The sequence below is a fragment of the Oncorhynchus masou genome, chromosome 11, assembly GCF_036934945.1.
Source record: "Oncorhynchus masou masou isolate Uvic2021 chromosome 11, UVic_Omas_1.1, whole genome shotgun sequence".
Taxonomy (NCBI): domain Eukaryota; kingdom Metazoa; phylum Chordata; class Actinopteri; order Salmoniformes; family Salmonidae; genus Oncorhynchus; species Oncorhynchus masou.
The window spans coordinates 20,849,259-20,877,122 of record NC_088222.1 but is presented as its reverse complement, the minus strand read 5'-3'; the positions used below and the strand labels follow the sequence as shown (position 1 = coordinate 20,877,122).

At 43.4% G+C, this 27,864-nt stretch overlaps 2 protein-coding genes across 7 annotated transcripts; both read right to left on the bottom strand.

Moving 5' to 3' along the window:
• Positions 1-336: 336 nt before the first annotated feature.
• Positions 337-12,029, bottom strand: LOC135547819 (nuclear pore complex protein Nup155-like). Its single transcript, XM_064977054.1, is given in 26 exon segments — positions 337-1,752; positions 1,954-2,049; positions 2,958-2,968; positions 3,519-3,655; positions 3,940-4,050; positions 4,825-4,945; positions 5,026-5,139; positions 5,263-5,392; positions 5,675-5,712; positions 5,919-6,035; positions 6,204-6,308; positions 6,466-6,619; positions 6,749-6,884; positions 7,910-8,048; positions 8,210-8,401; positions 8,665-8,798; positions 8,968-9,074; positions 9,207-9,322; positions 9,400-9,466; positions 9,946-10,084; positions 10,346-10,356; positions 10,358-10,409; positions 10,585-10,678; positions 10,774-10,884; positions 11,030-11,224; positions 11,928-12,029. Coding segments are annotated over 26 exon segments (2,868 nt in total). The 3' UTR covers positions 337-1,613.
• Positions 11,100-27,264, bottom strand: LOC135548303 (nuclear pore complex protein Nup155-like). 6 transcript variants are annotated; one of them, XR_010456803.1, is made up of 8 exons: positions 26,901-27,263; positions 17,000-17,171; positions 16,660-16,797; positions 16,271-16,364; positions 15,408-15,658; positions 15,230-15,294; positions 11,910-13,787; positions 11,100-11,187 (listed from the first exon to the last, which is right to left on the bottom strand). XR_010456803.1 is itself a non-coding variant. In XM_064977764.1 (8 exons), the coding sequence occupies exons 2-7, from the start codon at positions 17,139-17,141 to the stop codon at positions 13,698-13,700; spliced, it is 780 nt and encodes a 259-aa protein (XP_064833836.1). In that variant the 5' UTR covers positions 17,142-17,171; positions 26,901-27,264; the 3' UTR covers positions 11,100-11,187; positions 13,687-13,697. The 6 variants fall into 6 exon arrangements, 4 of the variants coding, with proteins under 4 accessions (XP_064833836.1, XP_064833834.1, XP_064833837.1 ...); XM_064977764.1 differs by having other exon boundaries at positions 13,687-13,787; positions 26,901-27,264; XR_010456804.1 differs by having other exon boundaries at positions 11,103-11,187; positions 12,770-13,787.
• Between the last annotated feature and the right edge of the window lie 600 nt (positions 27,265-27,864).

Below are 27,864 nucleotides of genomic sequence, written 5' to 3'. Positions count from 1 at the left end.
GTGAGTTTAATTTAAGTGCTTCATGAGGTTGGGAAATCAATTCTGCATCTCTGGAGCAGAATCTACTTTAATTATTTTGTTTCCAGCAAATTAAAATCAAAGGCCTGTCCCTGAATACTTGGGAGAAAAACATCCAACAATAATTACTACGTTGCAGTGACAGCAACCAGCCCTGAGGTACAATTATCCTCCATTAAGGGTAATTATGTCAACAAAAACAGCAGGGACACAAAGTATGAACCTTTAAGCTGGGGAACTTTGTTAATTGACAACTATGATGTTGGTCCTGCAGTCAAATCACTACAGTTACCATAAAATGGATCTCTGAAGATTGACTTGTACAAAAAGTGTGTTTTTATTATACTGAAAACAGGTTGCAGGTTTTATTATACAAAACCTTCAACCAAAGAAACTTGACAAATTTTAATGATTCAATTTGTAAAATAGCATGCCTAAGTTGTCAGACTAAAGTCATTTGAACAGCACCATTATACAAGGCATGGATCAAGGACTTCTGGCATAACCACGAAATCTCAGTTGAGTACAAGATACATAAATCAGACAAACACTCAAATGCTACTTAACTAGTCAAAGCAAACAGACTGTTCAAGGTGTCTGGTCATTTAGAAAAAGAGAAAATACAAACACAACATGTAAAAGAAGGGTTTAGTTGTCATTGTTGTTATAAGCCTTTGGCAGAAGAGAAGGCCTTCCGAGCTGAATATTTGGAGTACAAATATTCCCCTTTGTATTACAGAGGTTGATTTGTACAGACAAACCCAAATACAAACAGCTTAACAAAGTCTTCTTGACATCTAAACTGGGGGGGAATTAAAATGGGCTTACATGAGTGGAGGATGCTGTCTTAATCACAATGTCCATGTAACCTCAAATCACAATGTCCATGTAACACACGGCAATACTTATGACTCAATCATGGCATGTAGAGGGAAAGACATCAGCATATGGATTTAAGTTCAAACAAAATGACCAAGCCATCTGAGAGCAATCATGTAAGTGCATTTCTCCTCAACATATGTACATTCAATACTTTTCCCACATGAGAAGAACAGCAACTCCATGATTTAGATTTAAATGAAGATCCCATCCTTGTAAAGTATTGTACTCTCATTCGGTATCTGAACAACAGTTCATGTTGTTTTCCAAACATACATTTTTGTGAGAACAATACAATTCCCTCAGCCACCAATAAGTGGTTGTCCTAACCTCTTAACAGAACTTCTAGGCTTTTTGTTCAAAACAAAATGCATACTGTACTTATAAAATAAGTTAAAAACAGGATGTAAAACATCTGAAGATAGGGGTGTAGAGCGAGTTGGTCAATACACCCCTCTTCATGAGAAATGTGGGGGTGTTAATCCCTCGAGATGTAACTGCAGTCAGAGAACAAACTGTTCTCAATGTCACGCCACTCTCAGAAATCATCTACAACAGAAGATATAGAAAGAGGAAGGGAATTGTTCAAATCATGTTATTCACAACTGTAAACCTCTCTATCAATCTTGAGGTCTCTGTATTTAGCACTCCAAAAGTTGCAGTGTCTCAATCTGTCCCTTTAATTGAGCATCCTCCTGTGACCCCTGGAGACCTCTTTAGTGAACTTTCTCCAGCTTGGCCTGCAGGGCCTTGAAGTTGCCGATGGTGAGCTGCAGGGCAGCGTTGGGACTCAGGGACTGCAGCTCCACCAGGTAACCACAGATGTTATCCAGACACACATTAGTGAACCGCCGTCTGAAAGGGACAGAGAGAAATATGAGTAAGACAGTGCATATTAAATCTCAAACACTTACTTTCTCATTACTATGTAAACAGGTTGATATGTTTCCAAATTTAAATGGAGACATTTATAATGGACTTTGCTGGGATCCTCAGGACAGCAGCACATGGATACACTCTACCAGGTGGATTAACACTTGGTGGTGGGTTAGTTACCGGTCAGATGTTGGTACTTTGCTGGGATCCTCCACGTATCCTGACAGCAGCACATGGATACACTCTACCAGGTGGAGAGGCTGCTTTAGACGCTGCCTCCACGTATCCTGACAGCAGCACATGGATACACTCTACCAGGTGGAGAGGCTGCTTTAGACGCTGCCAACACAGATCCTGACAGCAGCACATGGATACACTCTACCAGGTGGACTGCTTTAGACGCAACACAGATCACATGGATACACTCTACCAGGTGGAGAGGCTGCTTTAGACGCTGCCAACACAGATCCTGACAGCAGCACATGGATACACTCTACCAGGTCCTGGCAGCACATGGATACTCTACCAGGTGGAGAGGCTGCTTTAGACGCTGCCAACACAGATCCCGACAGCAGATCCTCTACCAGGTGGACAGCAGCACATGGATACACTCTACCAGGTGGAGCTGCCAGGATCTGCAGCACATGGATACACTCTACCAGGTGGAGACTGCTTTAGATCCTGACAGCAGCACATGGATACACTCTACCAGGTGGAGAGGCTGCTTTAGACGCTGCCAACACAGATCCTCTACCAGGTGGAGAGGCTGCTTTAGACGCTGCCAACACAGATCCCGACAGCAGCACATGGATACACTCTACCAGGTGGAGAGGCTGCTTTAGACGCTGCCAACACAGATCCTGACAGCAGCACATGGATACACTCTACCAGGTGGAGAGGCTGCTTTAGACGCTGCCAACACAGATCCTGACAGCAGCACATGGATACACTCTACCAGGTGGAGAGGCTGCTTTAGACGCTGCCAACACAGATCCTGACAGCAGCACATGGATACACTCTACCAGGTGGAGAGGCTGCTTTAGACGCTGCCAACACAGATCCTGACAGCAGCACATGGATACACTCTACCAGGTGGAGAGGCTGCTTTAGACGCTGCCAACACAGATCCTGACAGCAGCACATGGATACACTCTACCAGGTGGAGAGGCTGCTTTAGACGCTGCCAACATGGATCCTGACAGCAGCACATGGATACACTCTACCAGGTGGAGACGCTGCCAACACAGATCCTGACATGGATACACTCTACCAGGTGGAGAGGCTGCTTTAGACGCTGCCAACACAGATCCTGGGATACACTGCCAGAGTTGGAGACATCCAGGATCAAGTGTACAGCGCCATTCCTTATTAAATAATGCAAAATCTGAAATTCATTATAACCCTTTATTATTAAGGGTATCTATTCATATCAAGGGGGAGGGGGGGTAGCATTTGAACATGTCATAAGCCCGGATTTTATATACATTTCATTACAGGAAATGACCCTTGGCCTTGTGGCAAAATGTGTAGAATAGCAGGAAGTTAGCTATGAAATAGCAACAAAAAAATTATGCCCCAAGGCGACAAAATAATCCAATAAATGAAATAATTGGGGGGAGCTGTGCTCAGACCTTGCCGGGTACACTGCAAAACTGCGCTACGCCACTGTTCGTATTCTATGCCTGCCAGCTGTAATTGCCACTCAGGGATGAATAAAGTTTATGAAATTGAATTGAGAGATATACCCGTGTCTTGAAGAGTTGGTCATAGACCGCCAGCAGACAGGTCAGCTGTAAGCCTATCTCCTGCATGGTGAACGTGACGAAGCCCACGTTCCAGTTCAGACGACACACCACCTGTTCCAAAAACTTCACCAGGAATTCTGGATGCACAAGACAGACTAGCGACATTAAACAATTTGCACATGCAACAGATCTCTGTAGTCCAATAGCAGACAAGCTACGACAGGCCACAGCGTTGGTGGACAATTAGGCAAAACACAGATTACACTTCCAGTCCTTACAGAGACACACCGTAGAGACATAGTATGCATGTTGACTTCATGAATTGCTAATGTAATTACACTAAGTGGGGATGTTTTACATACAGGAAAATCTGTAGAGAAATCATGGAGTAAATAGATGGAAAGTAGACCTGGGGTTTTACCTAGAGGGAAGTATCTGGGTGTTCCAGCATAGATCTTTCCAAGAGACACCAGTTTGAGATTCAGAGCGCTCATTCTGTCAGCTGGACTCTTGGCCAAACTGTCACCCAGCTCTGGAATAAATAGAAAAATTAATTTGGGGTATTTGGAAATGGAAGCCCTTTATCTACTTGCCCAGAGTTAGATCATCTAATGGATATTTCTTATTTTTATTTGACTGAGAACACATTCTCATTTGCAGCAACAACCTGGGGAATAGTTACAGGGGAGAGGAGGGGATGAATGAGCCAATTGTAAACTGTGGATTATTAGGTGACCATGATGGTTTGAGGGTCAGATTGGGAATTTAGCCAGGACACCAGGGTTAACTCTTACTATAAGTGCCATGGGATCTTTAATGACTGCAGAGTCAGGACACCTGTTTTACATCCCATCTGAAAGACAGCACCCAACACAGGGCAGTGTCCCCAATCACTGGCCAGGGGCATTGGGATATTTTCTTTTAGACCAGAGGAAAGAGTACCTCCTACTGGCCCTCCAACACCACTTCCAGCAGCATCTGGTCTCCCATCCAGGGACTGACCAGGACCAACCCTGCTTAGCTTCAGAAGCAAGCCAGCAGTGGTATGCAGGGCGGTATGCTGCTGGCATATAATTTTTATGGTTTACAGGAACAGCTAGCATTCTGCAATTGCACTAACATTAGTTAACAACTTCCTTCAAACTGCATGCATAGACATAAAAATGGTATCCACGATGCCAAAATCCTGAATTGTCCCTTTAAGAAATAGTTCAGAATGCAATAGAAGGTTCTAAAAGACCAAAGTGTCAGAGACAAACAAGTGGGATGGCATCAGGTGCTACCATGTGTATTTGTCTGTACACACCTTTCTCCATGACCTCCTGCCACAGAGAGTGCACCAGGATGGGGTCAGAGTGACCCGCACAGTGGATGATGGCCAGCTTGCATTCAGGCAACCGGAAGTGATCTGCAAACTCCCCATATAGCTAGATTGGAGGACAAAGGATAGAGTATTAAAAAAAACTATTAGAGTCAAGGATAATGTTAGATATTCATGCACTGTTACCTTGGTGATGTCCATAAGCTCTGAATCCAGTTGTGACACGGCTCCCTGTACAGAGGGATGCTGGGGGTACTGTCTGCTCAGAGTATCCTCGATCTGGACCTGAATACGGACCACCTGGGGGGGATGAAACCATATCAGCTTGAGTTAAAAAAAAATACATTAAGCTGTATCAAAGGGTGAAAACTCTAAAAACCTAATACATTTCAAGAATAGAGCTAGAATCTCCCCTCCCCGTACCTCCATCTTCTCCTCCAGTTGGTGCAGGAACTCCCCCTCAGCTCCCTGGGCAGAGATGCAGGAGGAGCTCTTGGCTGACAGGATGGCCCTGGAGATGTACTCCAGCCTCTGCTTCAGCGAGATCTCAGTACTGAACAAACAGAAACGACACATTTAACATGGCTCAGAATCAACAAGAATGAGGACATTTTCATGACTGTTGGAGAGGATAAAAATAAAAGCCATTTAGCCGACACTTATCCAAAGGACTTAAATCACGTGTCTACATGTTTTTATTTTATTTCTATGGGTGTCCCCAGAGGGAATTGATTCTTAGCCTTCTTAGCACTGTGCTCTACCAACTGAGCACCACAGGACCAGTGTGTGCAAATGGCCCATCATGTATAAAGACTCAGCCTGTTAGGCCTTTTACCTGAGCATGTCTGCAAGCCTGGCCAGGACGTGAGCTGACTTCCCAAATTTTATTTTTATTTTACCTTTATTTAACCAGGCAAGTCAGTTAAGAACAAATTCTTATTTTCAATGACGGCCTAGGAACAGTGGGTTAACTGCCTGTTTAGGGGCAGAACGACAGATTTATACCTTGTCAGCTTGGGGGTTTGAACTTGCAACCTTCTGGTTACTAGTCCAACGCTCTAATCACTAGGCCACCCTGCTGCCCCAAAGCTGCAACTCTTCTCGTAGTTTCTCCACAGCAGGTCCATGTTCCGCACCTTACTCTGCTCCTGTTTGATCATGTGCATCAGGTGATCCTCCAGATAAGGAGAGTTCACCTGGATAGACCACACAGAGTGCGAGGAGAATATTAAACCACACAGAGTGCGAGGATAATATTAAACCACCAGGCCACACAATAAAAGACCAGTTAAATGAAATACAAAAAAAATTCAGAACTAGGCATCTCAGGCTGTGACTGCAGGACAATGCCAGAAGGTTCTTACCTCCAGAAGCTTGTCGGTGAGGTCAGCCTGTATAAGCCAGTTGTAGAGGGCTATGTGGAAGAGTTCATCCTGTGACCTCTGGGCCAGACAAATAATCTGCTCAAACTACCAGGGAGAAAGAACATCATGATCAGCTTATTCATGAATTGAGGCCAAAATCTTGGAACTAACAAACATTCACGTAAAAAAAAAAAAAAAAAAAAAAAGTAAACAAAATCTTGCTATTGCCATTGGGGGCAAGTCTCCTCCCAGCAGCACTCACATGGGCGGTGGCATCCTCGTTACTCAGCATGTTAGGGTCAGAGGTCATGACAGGGGGTCCTGGCTGCTTAGGGACGCTGGGAGACTGAGGTGCAGCTTTACTTTGGTTCACCAGGTCCTGTATGGTTTCTGTGATACACTTATAACATGACAACCTACAGGAGGAGAGGAGGGGGTGGTCAGTCGATGTCAGCACAAAGGAGAAAATAAATGGCCAGGATTTCCCTGAACAGATATCTATTACCAGAGTATTTCATATTCAATGTGAACAGGTAGTAGGTTACCTCTCCTGGAAGGCCAGTGCTCCAGTCTGATCCTCCTCTGGCTCTCCGTTCTTATAGATGCGAGGTCTCAGCCTCTGAGGATCCTTCTTATCCGCTGCAGTCAGGCACAGCTCCAGCACTCCCTCATAGAAACGCACTGAGAGGGAGAGAAACATTGTTAGCATCCATCCACACAGTAAGCATTAAGAGCAATATTTGCATGGTCCAATGTTAAAGGGAAATTTCTAAGTTCCAAATTTATGTTCATCTCCAGCCCCACCCCAAAATCAACATGTGAAAATGGCATATTTCTGTGTTTGTGGGGGGGGGGGGGGGGAGATAAGCGTTGTGTGATTTTAACCAATGATGTGTAGGCATTGACATCATCAACCAATGATGTGTAGGTATTGACATCATCAACCAATTAGTAGACATTGGAAACACTTATCTTCCTATATCTTTTTGACTACAAAACATAGAAACATGCCATTCTCACATGTTTATGTTTGGGTGGTCCTGGAGATTATGACTATGGAGATGAAAAATCGTTACAATTTTCCTTCATCTTATTTTCTTACTGGTCTGGTCATACTGGACCAAAAATAATTTCTACTGGCCCGGACATGGTGTAGTTTCTAAATGCATTGGGGTCTTGCAGGGTCTCTAGGTTGGCATGCTCTCTCTCTATATATGCAGCTATTATTGGCTACATTTAGTTATTATGATATGTATAAAAAGCTGTGTAGTATAAATTGTGCAATGGAAGGCATTAGTCTATTCTTTAGAATTGCATTTGTTTGTTTCTTAAGTGTCATTTCAAGAATATTTTTTATACATCTCATATTAGGACACTGCCCCTTTAAGACAACTGTGTTCCAAAAGAGCTAGACCTAGCTACAGTAGGCTCGCTGAGACAAATGCTAGATGTCTTTTTATAGCTTTCATTTGCAGACCAGCAACAGTAGCATGTTCACTATTGAAGGTGTACTTTTTTAAATACCTTTCCTTAACTAAAATAAATAAGCTGAGCGAGTAGATTGATGGCATCAACTCATGTACGGCTCGAGAAGTTGTGACTCGGGGGAGAGTGGTGGTGCTTGAATGAACAGCCAATCATATTGCTCAAACAGAAATAGCATGACTGTTTTTACTGGCTCCGGGCCAGTATGATGGCAGCCTTACCCTGTCTGTACTGGGAGCAGACCAGTGGCAGGTCTGTGTGATGGCTGATCAGCTGGTAGAGCTGTAGTGACTCTCTCAGTGTTCTCTCCTTATCTGTCCTATTATGGATCTGTCTGGAGCCCTGCTGCAACTCATTAGCCTGGGAGGGAGACATTCAGTTCTCAGGTACTGTTATACAGGGAGAAACGAGGGCAGTGGATGCTACCAAAGTCTGCCCACAGACTAAAATCTGATGCAATGTCTGTTGTACACCATCCGTCATTTAGAAATAAAAATAAAACGGGTGTGAGTATACTCTACATTTGAACAGATGCTGTCGTCACTGCTGTACAGTAGGGGACAGATGTCTCTGAGGTGGGTGCTTATGGCATCTACAGAGGCAAAGTCTTTGATGTGGACATTGATGAGGCCTGTGATCAGGGCTTCGGTCAGCACCCGACCCCAGATCACCACGTCCTTAAAACTCACCCCCTTCATCTGGTCCTGGAACTCCTAGAACGCAAGGCACAGGGGTTATAAACAGGATACAAGAGAGACATCTTGACTAAATACTTGGACGATTAAACAATGGGATGAATCAGTCAGTGATTGTGCGGTCAATGTATTCCTGCACATCCTGAATATCCAGCGCAGGTTTCCCTGGGCACAGATTAAACCTGGTCTTGGATTAAAAATCAATCCCAATGGAGAGTGGACTAGGGTTAATCTATGTCTGGGGAACCAGTTTCCAGTGAGGTCATGGATCTAGAACTTACCTTGGGTAGTTCAGAGACAATGAGGCTGAACTGGTGGTCACACAGCAGCTTCCACAGGGCCAGGGTCTGACAGGAACGATGCACCAGCTGCTGGATACCCTGCAGGGACATCTTCTCATAGACCTGAGCCTCGGCTGGGGACGGGGAAAGGATAAAAATAAGGATTAGACAGTCGGAGACCATAAAATAATTCAAGAACAGTATGTTCTTAATAGTGTTATGATTATACTCAGACCCTGCTGTAATTCTGGTTGCTCCTTGATGTGGATGGCAGTTTACCTTTAACATCCACACATTACTTACTGTGGTACTTCCTCTGGAGTTCCTGCTGAACTTGCTGAGAACTGGCTCCTCCATCAGGCCGCATGAATCCTTGCAGCCGCTGCTGCAGATTGGCAGGTGAGCTAAAACTGTAGAACATAAGATGCCATTCAAACCGTATTTATTTCACCCGATGACCATAGAAGTGTAGCTATATTTTCTATAGTAGCCAGCCCAGGGCTTGGCCACAGGGAGAAGCAAGGCCCAAGGGTCTGTCTTACCTGGCTGTACCCAGAGACGAGGGGCTGAACTGGGAGTTCTTATCCAGGAAGTCCTTCAGACCATAGATCTCCAGAAGAACTGACTCCAGATCAGATGAGCTGGCTGTGCTCTCCAACTGGGAGAGCGAGATTGCAAGTTAATTTGATGATGACGGTCAAAGGAAGACTAATTTGTGGTTCATGTAATACTCACAATACTGACAGCCTGATTTCCTTTCATGACGATCTTCTCAATAGCAAGACTCCCGTCCCAGATATTACTGTTAATCAATAAGTTAACTTAATCAAGTGACTCAAGCCATAAGTGACACAATGTTTGAGTCCAGTACAAAAGGGTAAAGGGATAGTTCACCCAAATAAAAATGATAATATCAGTAACATGACTTGAATAGGATTTGTGCCACAAATGCTAATAAACCAAAGCATGGATTGATGTCATACCTAGTCCAAAGACTGCTTACAGGGTAAGGACACCAACATATAATTTTGTAATTTGGGTGAACTATCTGTTTAAACATGCCAGATAATTGTATTTCCCCAGTTGGAGGTGAGGCCCGAATACCATACAGTACGTTGTCCAGCTGAGGTGACTTACCCCAGTATGGAGGTGAGACCTGAGCAATGTACTAGTGAGGTGACTTACCCCAGTATGGAGGTGAGACCTGAGCAATGTACTAGTGAGGTGACTTACCCCAGTATGGAGGTGAGACCTGAGCAATGTACTAATGAGGTGACTCACCCCAGTATACGTGTGAAGTAGGCACTGATGCCGTTGTGCTTCCCTAAGAAGACCACCTCTGGCCCAGAGGACAAGCCAGCGATGGGGGCGGAGGGCATGGCTGGTACATGGGGCGTAGACACACACTGGGGCATCATACCTGAAATATTGTTGTCAATAGCAAAAAACACACACACATTAAAAATACTCAAATGTTCCTAAGTAATTCACTCAATGTTGCCAATATTCAGTGGGTGAATGTGTCAGTGGAGCCTGCGGAGGGGAGGAATAATGCTTAGAATGGAGTCAATGGAATGGTAACAAACACAAAAAATGTGGGTTATACCATTCCATTGACTGTTTAGTACTGTTGACTGCAAGGCATTCTGCAATCATATGGAGGAAAATGAGAGTAGTGTACCTGGAGCCGGTAGTAAGGAAACTAGGGTTAGGAATGGGGCTGCTACCAACAGACATATGGGATCCTATAAAAACAACAGGCAGGGAGTCAGACAAGTGATGCAGACAGACAACTTCTCATTCAAATCTGTACAACTTACACAAGGGATTTCCACTACGACATTGCCATGTTACAACAATTGGGAATTCATATAATGCTAAAGTGCTATAAGTAGAAATCCTTCCTCAGATGCCCCTCACCTGGTACAGGAGAGCCAAACAGCGCGCCAATGCTGCTAGGAGCAGAATGAGCCGAGGGGAATCTCATCAGAGCAGTGGCACACGCCTGCTCCTCCTGAGGAGTGAGGATTAGCTGAATAAACAGGGAAATAAAGACAGTGTGTTTAGGGGTACTTGCACTAACAAGACATTGAGTAATGGGATTCATACCCTGTGCAGTTTGAAGAAGCGTTCGACTTCTTCCCTCTCTCCACCAGTACCGCACACCAGTAGGTGGCGCAGCTGGTCCACCGGCCGCAACTTGTGGAATATGTGACTTCCCTGGAAGACCATGATTAACAACAAGATTATAGATTTTTGCCTTTGTTCACAAAATTACAGACAGGACTGAACAAGTTTCATCGACTGTGTGAATTTACAGTGCCATTCACACGGTATAAAATAAACTGTAAAATCTTGACTGTACCTTGGCAGAGATAAGGACAAACTTCTGTGGAGGGACATTGTGTTGCTGCACCACGACAGGAGTGTCAGTGAGGGGAACCTGGTCCTTATTCAGGGGGGTAGAGATGTTAGGTGCTTTCTCCTCCTCGATGGCACATAGCGCCCATCTACATTGGACATCTGAAATTAAATACAGACAATATGCGCTACAATATTTTTAAGTCAAAATGCATTTAAAAAAAAAATCTAAATCATAGCATATGCATCGCAAATAGGGTTCAGAGGTGGAAACTTTCCGTGGGAATATATGGGAATTAACGGAAATTAATATGAATACCATTTAAAACGTAGATTTTCGCATTCAATATATTTACCATATGGAGACCGAAACAAACCTTTACCTTACCATAAGTAGACATAATTGTAAGTGATTAAATCCTTCCAATAGAAATAAACAATTTAGTTATGAATTGAACTTTAATTAAATGAGTTGACTTCACATGGGATGATTTCACTGAACAACAAAAGAAACGGAATATTGAACGATCCATCGCATCTCCCAAAAATGTTTTCAGCATACATCTGTAAAATGAGTCTCGAAAATAAAGCTTTGGTTGTCTTCTCTCTGGACCTCCTCAATGTCCACCTCTTGAACATCAGACTCTGAAGCCTCATCGTCACTTTCCAACCCTGTTGAGGATGGCTCGTTGTCAGGCTCAAAAAGCCTAAAATTTGCCTGGATGGCCACCAATTTTTTCACCCTTGTATTGATCAGCCTATTGTGTGTTTTGGTATGCGTGTTCCCAAACAAGCAGAGTCTGAATATCAGACAGGATGGCATCATCTCCCTCAATCCGTGCAATGGCTACTGCTATAGGTGTCAGGAGTTTCAGGCTGCTTACCACTCACTCCCAAAATACATAATCCAGGAGGATCCTCTTGATGGAGCTGTCCACGTCGGCAGAGTGTGGTATGGCCATTTCTTGGAGAGACTCCTTCCCCTCCTGGAGGCCGTCAAACATGATGACACCACACCAACAGGTGTTGTTGGGCAGCTTCAATGTGGTGCTCTTATTCTTCACTTTGCTTGGCGAGGTAGATTGCTGCTTTAACTTGATTACCCTTCACATACCTAACCATTTCCTTGGCTCTTTTGCAGAGTGTATCCATTGTTTTCAGTGCTATGATGTCCTTGAGGAGCAGATTCAATGCATTAACAGCATAGCTAATGGGTGTGATGTGAGGGTAGGAATCCTCCACTTTAGACCAAGCAGCCTTCATGGTCGCAGCATTGTCTGTCACCAGTGCAAATACCTTCTGTGGTCAAAGATCATTGATGACGGCCTTCAGCTCATCTGTAATGTAGAGAACTGGTATGTCTGTGCTCTTGTAGAATACTGGTTGAGGGGTGGAGATTTAGTTAATTATTCCTTGCCCACAAACATTTGACCACCCATCAGAGCTGATTGCGATACAGACCGCTTTCTCTATGATTTGCTTGACCTTCACTTGAACTCTGCATCCAGCAAATTAGTAGATAAAGCATGTCTGTAAGAGGGGTTATGATGGGCGAATAACATTCAGAAATCTCTTCCAATACACATTGCTTGTGAGCAGAGGTGAACCAGTTGCATACACAGCTCGAGTAAGACATTCATCAGCATCTCTGACTACGTTCCTCCATTGAGTCAAAAAATACTTCTGATTCCAGGAGGACCATGAGCTGTTGCTATCAATAAGGTGTCTGATTCATCATTTTCACCTCAAATAGAAATAGAGGGACTTTTGACAGAGGTTGCTGGTTGTGAATGCTGAGGGAACTTTATGCACTTGGCCAGTTGATTCTGCATCTTTGTTGCATTCTTCACATATGATTTGCACAGTATTTGCAAATGTACACAGCTTTTCATCCTACATTAGCTGCAGTGAAATGTCTCCACACATCAGATAGTGCTCATAGCACTTTCCTGTAAAGACTAGAAAAAAAACAGAGTCAAACAAAAACAAACAATTCCATGTACAGATAAATAGTTAAGCAGTTAAATTAAACAACTCCTTTGTAAGATGTTTTAAAATGAAACATGTATACTAACATTCCTCAGTTAGCAGACTCAAGCAAGCTAAAACCCACATGGTAGCAAAAACTAACTAGCAGAAATTGTTGATAAGTTAGACTTCGCTGTAGGCTACTATTTACTAAATCATGTCATATAAAATATATTCACCCCACACAGTATTGTAATCAAAACTTACCAGAAAGCATGTAGTCTTTGACTCAGACAGTGTAGTAGTGTGGGCTCAATAGCATCTCATTAGTGTGCAAGATCTTGAGAATCAGCTATACATGTGATGGAAGAGTGCACTGCACATGTGATGGAAGAGTGCACTGTGCATGCAGAGGGTTGCAATTCCATTGAATTGGGGATAGTATAACCAAAATATGCCACAAGAACTAGAATTGCCTTATGCGTACCCCACAAAAAAGTTCACTGTTATAAGCTGACTTTTTTGATGAATTTAAGTAAAATTCCCTGGCATAACTTCCCATGGACATTTACCTGAAAGTTTACGACCCTTTGCAACCCTAATCGCAAAGTAAGCTCGGTTTTGACATGACATCAAAGTGTGTGTGGATCTGGTGTAATACTGCTTAGTATGACCCTAACTGTCAGCTCCCACCTGTGCCTCCATCAGGGGTTTCTTAAAGGGGAAGGAGTCGTGGTTGATACACCACAGGATGTCACTGTCCTCAGTCTTAGAAGCTGCCATGAGGAGAACTCCTGTAGGGATCAATACCAGAGAGACACGAGTAAACTTTTTTTTTTTTAAAGGGGGCAATCTGCTATTGAATCACTAACAAAGCAGCCACCCTGTCTCTGTTTTGGTAAAATTCTGAGGGATGGGCTTGGAGAGATGGATAGACAGGTAAGGATAGAAGGACTGACCATCCATAATATTACAATTATAGTTTTACGCATGTTTTGAGGCTACACAGTGTTTATTTACAAACAGCAGAAAAAAACAACCTTAGATATTTTGGGTTCTGATGGGGTACAACAGTTGAACTAAGTTCATGGGGCATCTATACAGTGGATTCGGAAAGTATTCAGATCCCTTGACTTTATCCACATTTTGTTACATTACAGCCTTATTCTAAAATTGATAAAAAATTGCCAGAAGATCTTGTTTCTCATGGTCCGAGTCCTTTAGGTGCCTCTTAGCAAACTCAAAGCGGGCTGTCGTTCCTTTTACTAAGGAGTGGCTTCCGTCTGGCCACTCTACCATAATGGCCTGATTGGTGGAATGCTGCAGAGATGGGAGAACCTTCCAGAAGCACAACCATCTCTACAGAGGAACTCCAGAGCTCTGTCAGAGTGAACCAAGGCCCTTCTCCTCCGATTTGGCTGGGCAGACAGCTCAAGGAAGAGTATTGGTGGTTCCAAAAAGCTTCCATTTAAGCATGATGGCGGCCACCGTGTTCTTGGGGGACCTTCAATGCTGCAGACATTTTTGGTACCATTCCCCAGACCTGTGCTAGGACACAATTCTGTTTCAGAGCTCTACGGACAATCCCGTCGAACTCATGGTTTGGTTTTTGCTCTGACATGCACTGTCAATTGTGGGATCTTATATAGACAGGTGGTACCTTCACAAATCATGTGCAATCAATTGAATTTACCGCAGGTGGACTCCATTCAAGTTGTAGAAACATCTCAAGGATGATCAATGGAAACAGGATGCACCTGAGCTCAATTTCAAGTCTCATAGCTAAGGGTCTGAATACTTCTGTAAATAAGGTATGTTTAGATTTCAAATACATTGGCAAAAATAAAACCTGTTTTTGTGTTGTCATTATGGGGTATTTTGTGCAGATATAGAGATATATATAGATATACACATATATAGAATAAGGCTGTAACGTAACAAAATGTGGAAAAAGTCAAGCATTCTGAATACGTTCCGTAGGTGGTATTTTTCAAAAATCAAAATGGGTATATTCTACATGCAAGTAAAAAAAATTGACATAGCAACTGCCCATCTGCACCTAGGTCATACACCTGGAACACGCAGCAGCTTAATACTCAAGGTCCTCTTCAGAAGAACCTTTTCAAATGTCTGACAAAGTTCTAACCAATGCAATGTCATTCTGCAAATACTCATACATATGGATATTTACTACAGTGCTACCATTCAAATTGTTAAACTCTTATGGGTTATATACCTGTAGAACCCCCTTCTCTGAGCAGGTGAAGAGAGTGTTATGGGAGTTGTCAATGGCAATCTGCACTACCGGGTAAGTGGAGCACAAAGATAGAAATGTGATGTCAAATTTAATTTAAGAACTAGAGCATAACACAAGAACGTTCCAACTCCACAAGGAGCCTGAAAACTATCCTTACCATCCTCAGAGAAGGAGAACTGGAGCAGAGAGGGGACGAGGAAGGACAGGCTGCTTTTGGAGTGGTTAATCTTCCTGCAGCGTTGGCTGGACCAGCCTGCCTCGGCCTTGTATGCTACCTCATATAGGCAGCCATCTTTCCCTGCCAGGAAGATGCGTCCCAGATCAGTGGAGGTGATGGCCAGGTGGTAGGTGTTGTCTGTGGGGATGGAGTACAGCGGGTCTGGGAGCAACTGTATCCCTCCAGACATGCTGTCATTCAACACTGAATTTGTAAGTCGCTCTGGATAAGAGCGTCTGCTAAATGACTTAAATGTAAATGTAAATGAAAGACATTTCTGAAGTAGCCCATGGTGGGTCAATACGAATACCAACAACACAACCATGTCAATATAAACCAAATCAACCAATTTCATAACTGTTGCTGAATTGATGACACCAAGGGTATTGTATTATGTCTAGCGTGTGTGGTTCAGGTATAAGGGTAATCATTAACATCATCACCTGCCTGAGCTTTAGGGAAGCTGAGCCCCAGGATCACCACATCCACAGGAGTGGCTAAGACCAACAGGAAGTGGATGTGTGGCTGGAAAATCCCTGCAGGAACATTTTTATCCTGTGGGTTAAGTTAAGCCAAACACCTACAAAGCTGTTGTGACTTCGAATACAGGAAACACAGCTCAGGTAAGAGTTATGCAATTTGACCTGCTTTAGGTCTGACCAGCCCCACGGACAGGATGGTTTCACTGAGCCTGTCAAAATATGCAACATCCCCCCTGTAGCACAGACAAGAGACAGTGAAAATGGGTCCATGTTTTCTGCTACTGCAAAAAGTGACTTTATTTAGGAGTGCTTGGTACTCACCCATCCTCATAATTCCACATGATATCGTTGTCAATCGTGAGCCACGCCCGACAGATTTCAGGAAAAACTCCCATCATACAATTGCACTGCATATCTGTTAGGGGGAGGTTAAGGGCTAGGCAACTTGTCTGAAGTGGTAGTTAGTTCATACAACCCTGCACCGGCACTTCTGAGTTCAGCTGGTGAGACCTAGGGAGAATCTCAATTGCATACTCATCGCATCCTCACCCCATTCTCAAAACCCATTGGAGAAGTTCAGAGAAGAGGAACCTCTGGCTTTCTAGTCCAATGGGTTTTGAGAAGGATATGAGGAGAGAGGACGCAAGGAGTATGCAATTGAGATCTTTCCCAAGACACAGCTCCCTCTGTATATTCTCTGAAAAGGATACGGCTGAATTGCTCCACCAGCTCAGGTGGTAGGGGAAGCCTGCGGACTGCACTGAGCTCAGGGAGGTTTGGCAAACTGAGCAGCCCAGGTTCCTGAAGAGGGTAGTCCATGTCCGACCCCCCAGACAAAGATGGCATGTCTGCAAAAGAAGGGGGAGAGAAAAAAATAAAAATCACCTTAGCACAATTTGGAAAGTGAAATAAGCGCCGAAACGTGGATGTAGTCTCCCTAGAGACTGTAAGAAGGTTACAGCCAAGTATTATGGCTAGAATGACCTGTGAGATATCGATTTGACAAACTTGAACAACATACAAACTTGCACCATTGATCACTTGACCTACTGTGACAGGGGACATTAAGAAGCTCTGAGAGGTCAGGGAAGCAGCGGTCTTCCTGAAGGTGTCGGTCTATGATCCGACCAGAGCTCTCCAGCGCTTCGGCAAGGGCAGCAGCAGGACTGCAGGGTCCTAAGGCGGACGGCATCTCTGACACTGAGCGACTGATGAGATTCACCTGAGAAGAAGGAAAGAATATTTCAAATCAAATGTGTCACATGCACCGAATACAAGAGGTGTAGACCTTTCAGGGAAATGACTACTTACAAGCCCTTTAACCAACAATGCAGTTAAGAAAATATATATTTTTTTAGAAATAACAAATAATTAAAAGAGCAGCAGTAAATAATTGTGGGGCTATACACAGGGGTACAGGTACAGAGTCAATGTGTGGGGGCATTGGTGTCGAGGTAATATGTACATCTAGGTAGAGTGATTCAAGTGAATATGCATCGACAATAACAGAGTAGCAGCAGCGTAGGAGGAGGGGGGACAATGCAAATAATCTGGGTAGCCATTTGATTAGTTGTTCAGGAGTCTTATAGCTTGGCGGTAGAAGCTGTTTAGAAGCCTCTTGGACCGAGATTGGCGCTCCGGTACCGCTTGCTGTGCGGTAGCAGAGCAAACAGTCTATGACTTAGCCATTTTTAGGGTCTTCCTCTGACACCGCCTGATAGAGGTCCTGTATTACTTTCTGTAGAGCAGTTGCCATACCAGGCAGTGATGCAACCCGTCAGGATGCTCTCGATGGTGCAGGTGTAGAACCTTTTGAGGATCTAAGGACCCATGCCAAATCTTTTCAGTCTCCTGTCGTGCCCTCTTGTCGTGCCCTCTTCACAACTGTCTTGGTGTGCTTGGACCATGTTAGTTTGTTGGTGATGTGGCCGCCGATGAGAAAGGTGGCGTGCTCAGTCCTCCTTTTCCAGTAGTGCACAATCATCTTTGTTTTGATCACATTGAGGGAGAGGTTGTTATCCTGGCACCACATAGTCAGGTCTCTGACCGCCTCCCTATAGGCGGACTCGTCATTGTCGGTGATCAGGTCTACCACTGTTGTGTCACCGGCAAACTTAATGGTGTTGGAGTCGTGCAGTCATGAGTGAACAGGGAATACAGGAGGGGACTGAGCACCCACGCCTGTTGAGGATCAGCTTGGCGGATGTTGTTACCTACCCTTACCACCTGGGGGCAGCCAGTCAAGAAGTCCAGGATCCAGTTGCAGAGGAAGGCGTTTAGTCCCAGGGTCCGTAGCTTAGTGATTAGATTTGAGAGCACTATGTGGTTGAACGCTGAGCTGTAGTCAATGAATAGCATTCTCACATAGGTGTTCCTTTTGTCCAGGTGTGAAAAGGGTAGTGTGCAATAGAGATTGCATCATCTGTGGATCTGTTGGTGTGTGCGGTACGCAAATTGGAGTGGCTCTAGGGTTTCTGGGATAACGGTGTTGATGTGAGCCATGACTAGCCTTTCAAAGCACTTCATGGCTACAGATGTGAGTACTACGGGTAGGAATCAGTCATTGAGGCAGGTAACCTTAGTGTTTAGGCACAGAGAATGTTGGTATTACAAACACAGACAGGGATAGGTTGAAAATGTCAATGAAGACACTTGCCAGTTGGTCAGCGAAAGCTCAGAGTACACATCCTGGTAATCTGTCTGGCCCTGCGGCCTTGTGAATGTTAAAAGGTCTTACTCACGTTGGCTGTGGTGAGCTTGATCACAGTCTTCCGGAACAGCTGGTGCTCTTATGCATGTTTCAGTGTTACTTGCCTAGAAGCGAGCATAGAAGTTATTTAGCTTGTCTTGTAGGCTCGCGTCACTGGGCAGCTCTCGGCCGTGCTTCCCTTTGTAGCCTAATAGTTTGCAAGCCCTGCCACATCCGACGAGCGTCGGAGCCGGTGTAGTAGGATTTGATCTTAGTCCTGTATTGATGCTTTGCTTGTTTGATGGTTCAGAGGGCATAGCGGGATTTCTTATAAGCTTCCAGGTTAGAGATCCTTGAAAGCGCAGCTCTACCCATTAGCTCAGTGCAAATGTTGTCTGGAATCCATGGCTTCTGGTTGGGGTATGTACATAGTCACTGTGTGGACGACGCCATCGATGCACTTATTGATGAAGCCAGTGACTGATGTGGTGTACTCCTCAATGCCACCAGAAGAATCCAAGAACATATTCCAGTCTGTGATAGCAAAACAGTCCTGTAGTTTAGCATCTGCTTCATCTGACCACTTTAGACCGAATCACTGATGCTTCCTGCTTTAAATTTGATTGTAATCAGGAGGAGAGAATTATAATCAGATTTTCCAAATGGAGGGCGAGCTTTGTACGTGTCTGTGTGTGGAGTAAAGGTGGCCTAGTTTCTTTCCCCTCTATCAGCATGTTAAATGTGCAACCAATTAGGTAACTGATTAAAAAGTTACCCTGCATTAAAGTCCATGGCCACTTGGCGCGCCGCCTCTGGATGAGTGGTTTCCTGTACAGTATACAGCTCATTGAGTGCGATTTTAGTGCAGTGGTATGTAGACCGCTACAAAAAAAATACAGATGAAAACTCTAGGTAGATCGTGTGGTCTACACCTTATCATGAGACACTACCTCAGGCGAGCAGAACCTCAAGACTTCCTTAGATATCGTGTACCAGGTATTGTGCGTAGATTGATGAGCGAAAACATAGATTAAAAAAAACAAGGCTGTAATGTAACAAAATGTAGAAGTGAAGGCATCTTATACTTTCCGAATGCATTGTATATGACAGCTGAAAGACAGTAGGGACCATAAAATTAGAATGGACATTATAGAAGGTCAGCCATTTTGGTAAGGGAGTAGGTAAGCCAGTGCTGTGAAATTGTAAAAAAAACATGAATTTTACGATTATCTGCACAGTATGTTTGTTAGCTAGCCAGACAGTGTAAGTGGAATTACTCAAATGAACTGCCAATGTCCTAGCTAGCAGATTGTAATGTGCTTATGTGATGCTCATGCTCCATTAGCAAAGATAAATTGACCAACCTTGACAACACTTCCTCAATTCCTGACTTGGAAGACAACCAAAGTCTTCTCAACATCCATTTCTAGTTGCAGGCGGTTTGCTTGAATTTAGATAAAATGTTCTGCTCCATGAAGTAATCGAACACTGTGTACACCACCATCTTGTCTATTTTAAATCTTCTCTCATTGAGACAGGTGTGTCATGACATGTGGCACTTTGGAGTGGACACGAGGAATGTAACAATTCACCGATACATCCAATTCAAAATGTTTAATATACATGTGCATCGGTCCGCGAACCCCAATCTGATCCAAATAAAGCATACATCGGTTAGAAAATTGACTGAAACTTTACGAAATCGCCAGTTCACTAAAATGTTTTGCTCATATTAAATTATTTCTACCCTCATCTTGTGTGACAACTTATGAGTCCTTTCCTTCAGGTGTCAAACTGCACGTAACTGTGTTGACAGTCCTGCATGCTGCATGCCGAACTCCTCCAGACAATAATCAGTAGCCTAGTCGAACCAGAGCGTCGCGGGCGCTGACCTTGCACGTCTGCACGGGACCTTCAGCATTAAAATGCTTAACTCTCATCTGGCTATACCTGCTGAATGGGGATAACAATTTAATTTATATTGATTGTTGAGGTTAACGGAAATAGTTTAGGTAGTTATGCTTTAAACAATCCGTGTATAATGGTCATTTTTAAATATGAAATTATCAGCTTTACCACGTATAACGAGGACAGTAAATCACTTTTGCACACCATGACCGAAGCGAAAAGAGAAGATCAAAATAAAAACTTCAAAACAATCAAAATCATTTGACTTGGAGATGGGCTGAAATCCAAAGTTCTATATTCATTGTCTACGCAATACCTAATTTATAAACACTAAATATTGCTCAAACACTTAAATCTGCAAAAATGACACGTTTATTAGTGGGCGATGGTGATTTCAGAAGCAATGTGAGAGGACAAAAGACACGGGCTACATTGCCCACACCCCCAAATTTGATGGCGGTAGATGCCTAGTCTCCCTTATGGCTCAGCTCAGGTACCGACATAAAGTTGAAGTTGGGTGTTTGTAAACTTCCCTTTTTCCTCCAAACACCCCTTTTTCCTCCAAACTTAACGATGGTCATTATGACCAAACAGAACTCATCAGACCAGAGGACATTTCTTCAAAAAGTAGGATCTTTGTCCCCATATGCAGTTGCAAACCGTAGTCTCGCTTTTTTTAAATGGCGGTTTTGGAGCTGTGGCTTCTTCCTTGCGGAGCGGCCTTTCAGGTTGTTGATATAGGACTAATTTTACTGTGGTTATAGATACTTTTGTACCCGTTTCCTCCAGCATCTTCACAAGGTCCTTTGCTGGTATTCTGGGATTGATTTGCGCTTTTCGCACCAAAGTCCGTTCTGACCCACTGGAATTGTGATAGATTATTTCACTTATAATTCACTGTCTGTAAACAATTGTTGGAAAAATTACTTGTATCATACACAAAGTAGATGTCCTAACTGACTTGCCAAAACTATAGTTAGTTAACAAGAAATGTGGAGTGGTTGAAAAACAAGTTAATGGCTCTAACCTAAGTGTATGTAAACTTCTGACTTCAACTGTACATCATAGACATACATAATTTACACACAAGTCACCTCAGAGAGGCCCAGCTCCATAAGCAGCAGATTGTATTTCAGAATGGAAAATTAAATAATTTATGCAATAACTGTTAATGCATCAAATCGATTAGTTCTTTAATCAAACCAAATAGCTTCAACTAAGCTCATTGTTCCTGTATTGCATCCCTTGTACCTAGTAGACACATATCGAATTGTCTTGAAAGGGAAAAGATGCATATTTGTCACATGCTTCGTAAACAACAGGTGTAAGCTAACAGTGAAATGCTTACGTACAGCCCTTCCCAACAATTTAGAGAAAAAAAAGGAATAAAGACAATGAGTAGCGATAACTTGGCTATATGCAGGGATACAAGGTAATTAAGGTAGATATGTGGATATAGGTAGGGATAAAGGGACTATTCAACAGGATAGATAAACAGTAACAGCAGCGTATGAGATGAATCAAAAGTAGTGCAAAAAAGGGTAAATGCAGATTGCTAAATAGCCTGGGTAGCTATTGGTTAACTATTTAACGCTTATGGCTTGAGGATAGAAGCTGCTCAGAGTTCTGTTGCTTCCAGGCTTGATGCATCGGTACCGATCAATGATGGGATTCTATTAATCAGGTATGCTTGTTTTGCACCTGGTGAGAGTTGATTGCATTCGTATTGGAACCAGGCTGCCTTCCCTGTTCAAAGGCCAATGTGAAGTTGGCAGAAAACAAAAATGACAATTAAAGGGATACTTCAGCATTTTGGCAATGAGTCAGATGAAATTGAGTATATAATTTGTATGTCTCGGTGTCCAGGATGACGGACGTTAAGAGGTAGTTTTGTGAGCCAATGCCAACTAGCGTTAGTGCAATTACTGGAAGTCTATGGTATCGTCTAGCATTGCGCTAATGCTAGTTAGCAACTTCCTTCAAACTGCCCGCGGAGACAAATTTTATCCACGAATTGATCGGACTCTGGGAAAGTAGATAAAAAGCCTCATTGCCAAAATTCTGAAGTATCTCTTTAAGCATTGAAGTAATGAGTAAAATTATGTTTTTACATGCAAAAGTAATTGCTTTTGATACACTGAATAAAAAAAAAGGAACAATGTGTTGCCCCCATGTTTCATGAGCTGAAGTAAAAGATTCCAGAAATGTTTAATATGCACAAAAAGCAGATTTTTTTTTTTTAATGGAAAAAAATATCTGCATCCCTTTTAGTCAGTGTTTCTCTTTTGCCAAGATAATCCATCCACCTGGCAGGTGTGGCATATCAAGAAGCTAATTAAACTGTATGATCATTACATGTGGTGCACAGTGGGCCGGGTGACAATAAAATGTGCAGTTTTGTCACAACACAATGCCACAGATGTCAAGTTGAAGGAGCTTGCAATTTGCATGCTACCTGCAGGAATGTCCACTAGAGCTTTTGCCAGAATTGTAATCTTAATTTCTCTAAAATAAGCTGGTTTTAGAGAACTTGGGAGTATGTCGAACTGGCCACAAACGCAGACCACGTGTAACCACGCCAGCCCAGGACCTCCACATCCAGGTTCTTCACCTGGGGGATTGTCTGAGAACAGCCACCTGGACAGCTGATAAGACTTTGGGTTTGCACAATCAAAGAATTTCTGCACAAACTGTGAGAGACCGTCTCAGGGAAGCTCATCTGCATGCTCGTTGTCCTCACCAGGGTCTTGACCTGACTGCAGTTCGGTGTGGTAACCGACTTCAGTGGGGAAATGCTCACCTTCGATGGCGACTGGCACACTGGAGAAGTGTGCTCTTCACGGATGAATCCAGGTTTCAATGAACACAATTGCATTTTATCGATGGTAAATGCACAGAAATACCGTGACGAGATCCTGAAGCCCATTGTCGTGCCCTTCATCCGCCGCCATCACCAAGTACATGTTTTTTTCCAAATCATGTAACTGATGATTTGTGCATAAGTACATTAGATGGTGCCCCCATTGATTGTGTCTCCGCCTATAAACATCTGGGCATCTAGATTGATGAAAAGCTGTCTTTTAAAAAGCATGTTGATGACTTAGTCAAGAAATTAAGAATTAAGTTGGGCTTCTTCTATAGTAGAAAACAGATAATCTGTAAACAGGAATACATGTAGAATGAATTATGGAGATATTATATACATTAATTCAGCTACTATTGTTTTGAAGACCTTGGGCTAATTTATCAAAGTGCACTTAGTTTCATAACATCTGACAGTTGACACTCACCACTGCATAGTTTATCATAAAGTTGGTTTGACGTCGCTAAAAACACATAGGTCACTTCATTATTCTGTTTATAAAGCCTTACTCAACAATTTACTTATCACTGTTGAAATATAGACACTCGGATTACAACACTAGGTCACAGGGTTGGTTAATGCTGGAGACTCCACATGTATCCACAGAGTTGGGTAAATCTGCCTTTTCCTACCAGGCCCCTCATGTGGAATAATCTCCAAGTAACGTTTCATTTGGATGCATTGTGGTCTCTGGGTCAGTTTAGGAGAAAGGCTAGGGATTTCTATATTTATAAATGTTTGTTTGATGATTTATTGCATTAATATTATTAGCTATTTATTTAATGTGTATTAAATTATGCATAATTGAATGTTCTGTCTTGTTCCCAGGGCACATTTGCAAATGGCTGGTTAAATAAACGTTTCAACATGATAATGCAGACCCCATTTTGCAAGGATCTGAACACAATTCCTGGAAGCTGAAAATGTCCCAGTTCCCCTGCGCAAGGCATTTAACCCACTGTTCCCCGGGCACCGATGAAACAGTTGTCGATTAAGGCAGCACCCCACACCTCTCTGATTCAGAGGGGTTGAGTTAAATATGTTTCCCTTTCTTCCAAGGCCTGCATACTCAGACATGTCAACCATTGAGCATTTTTTGGGATGCTCAGGATCTCCATGTACAACAGCATGTTCCAGTTCCGGGCCAATATCCAGCAACTTAGCTCAGGCATTTTAGAGGAGTGGGACAACATTCCACAATCAACAGCCTGATCAAATCTCTGCAAAGGAGATGTGAAGCGCCGCATGAGGGAAATGGTGGTCAAACCAGACTGGTTTTCTGATCCACACCCCTAATTTAAATTTTTCTATAAGTTATCTGTGACTAACAGATGCATATCTGTATTCCCAGTCATGTGAAATCCATAGATTTGGGCCTAATGAATTGATTTCAATTGACTGATTTCATTATTTGAAACGTCCTTATATGAAACTCAATAAAATATTTGAAATTGTTGCATGTTGCGGTTATATTTTTGTTCAGTATAATAAAGTGTACCAGCCAACTGGAACAAACACATTAACGGTCTGACCAGGTGATATTTTTAATAGCTACCAATATGCCGACATTCCATACCATCAATGCAGTCAACCCACAGCCATACACCGCTCTCGAGTTGCGCAGCGGTCTAAGGCACTGCATCTCAGTGCTCGAGGCATCACTACAGACCCTGGTTCAATTCCAGGCTGTATCACAACCAGCTGTGATTGGGAGTCCCTTAGGGCGGCGCACAATTGGTCCAGCGTCGTCCGGGTTAGAGTTTGGCCATCATTGTAAATAAGAATTTGTTTTTAAAACCTCTTAGAGCTACCCCCTACTTTTTTCAATTTCCGCCTGAAGACATACCAAAATCTAACTGCCTGCAGAGAGCTGGGACCAAAGTAACAAAGCCTACCATCAGTAACATACTACTCCGCCAGGGACTCAAATCCTGCAGTGCCGGATGTGTCCCCCTGCTTAAGCCAGTACATGTCCAGGCCCGTCTGAAGTTTGCTAGAGAGCATTTGGATGATCCAGAAGATTGGGAGAATGTCATATGGTCAGATGAAACCAAAATATAACTTTTTGGTAAAAACTCAACTCGTTGTGTTTGGAGAACAAAGAATGCTGAGTTGCATCCAAAGAACACCATAGGAGGTCCGTGGGGCGACGCACAATTGGCCTAGCGTCGTCCGGGTTAGGGAGGGTTTGGCCGGTAGGGATATACTTGTCTCATCGGGCACCAGCGACTCCTGTGGCAGGCCGGGCGCAGTGCGCGCTAACCAAGGTTGCCAGGTGCACGGTGTTTCCTCTGACACATTGGTGCGGCTGACTTCCGGGTTGGATGCGCGCTGTGTTAAGAAGCAGTGCAGCTTGGTTGGGTTTGTATATCGGAGCCCCCATTAACATTGACGGGGCTGTAGTGGAGCAGGTGGAAAAGTTTCCCCCTGAGGAGACTGAAAAGATTTGGCATGGGGCCCCAGATCCTCAAAAGTTCCTACAGCTGCACCATTGAGACCATCCCGACCAGTTACGTCACCGCCTGGAACGGTAACTGCTCGGCATCTGACTAAGGCGCTAGAGGGTAATGTGAGCGGCCCAGTACATCACTGGGGCCAAGCTTCCTGCTATCCAAGACCTATATAATAGGCGGTGTCCGAGGAAAGCCCATAAAATTGTCAGAGACTCCAGTCACCCAAGTTATCGACTGTTTCTCTGCTACCGCACGGCCTGCGGTACCGGAGCGCCCAGTCTAGGACCAAAAGGCTCCTCAACAGCTTCTACCCCCAAGCCATACGACTGCTGAACAAGTCTACCCCCCTCCCTTTTGTACACTTCTCGCTGTTTGTTTGTTACCAATGCATAGTCACTTTGCCCCCACCTACATGTACAGATTACCTCAACTAGCCCCGCACACTGACTCGGTACTGATGCCCCCTGTATATAGCCTCGTTATTCTTATTGTGTTACTTTTTATTTATGCTAACTTTTCTTGAACTGCAATGTTGGTTAATTTAATGGCTTATAAGTAAGCATTTCACGATAAAGTCTATACTTGTTGTATTCGGCGCATGTGACAAATAAAGTTTGATTTGATTGGCTAAGCTGATTCCATTGCAAACACAGACAGTGGCCAGCTAGCTAGCCCCAGTTATCTAGGGTTGTTCACTCAACTTTGAAGATATCCATATTACAAGGACAAACTAGGGTTGGTCCAAACCCGTCTCTACGGACTGTCTGCAGTGATTCGGTAACGTTAGTTAACGAACAACTTTTCTGTTTATCAAAATACGTCGGTTGGAAGTGATACAAGTTCGTGTGATGACTAGCTTGCGAAAACAATGGACCAGTTCACCTACTAACTTAGCTAGTTTACCTAACGGCAAGACACTAGCACCTGTTGGTAAGCTAGCTAAAAACGTGGGTCAATTGCTGTATATGTTAGGTAACTAATGAGATTTATTGAATAACGTTCCCTACTATTGATACTCGCAACAAAATGTAATCTTACCTTATAGAAATCGAAATATGATCCCGTAGTCTTTAGTGTAAACAAACGTTGCTGCCAGCCTCATGCCACTTTGGAACAGAGCTAGGGGTGAAAGGTTATGAAGTACCTCCGGTGTACTTTCAAGCGAGTTAGTAATGTTATCTTTTTGTAGGCACAAATCCGCCATGATTCGTTGGACAAAGCCTATGGGGAAATTAATTGCCTTTTTTTGTAGGGTTTTTAGATACATAAATAAAATAAATCATTGGGGCAGCAGTCTAATGCACTGCATTTCAGTGCAAGAGGCGATTTAACTAGGCTAGTCAGTTAAGAACAAATTCTTATTTACAATGAAGGCCTTACCGGGGAACCGTGGGTTAACTGCCTTGTTCAGCGACAGCTTTTTACCTTGTCAGCCCAGGATTCAATCCAGCAACCTTTCGGTTACTGTAACACAAACCACTAGGCCACCTGCCGCATCACATCCGACTGTGATTATGAGGCCCATAGGGTGGCACACATTGTAAATAAGAATTTGTTCTTAACTTACTGGTTACATTTAAATATATATATTTGTATATGTAACGGATGTGAAACTGCTAGCAAGTTAGCGGTGGTGCGCGCTAAATCACTTGCCCCGAGACCTTGAAGTAGTGGTTCCCCTTGCTCTGCTAGGGCCGTGGCTTTTGTGGAGCGATGGGTAACGATGCTTCGTGGGTGACTGTTGTTGATGTGTGCAGAGAGTTCCTGGTTCGCGCCCGGGTATGGGCGAGGGGACGGTCTAAAGTTATACGGTTACATAAATATATATTTGTATATATATACAAAAATTCATACAGTTATTGTTAACTGACTATTGTTATCTCAAAGAACAAAACGTATAAATTATTCTAAACCTGTGTTAAGCCGAGCCTGTCAGACCTTATTTTCGGCGTTATCCCAAAACCCTATTATTTCCCGATACCTCAGTGTTCTTTCCCCATTC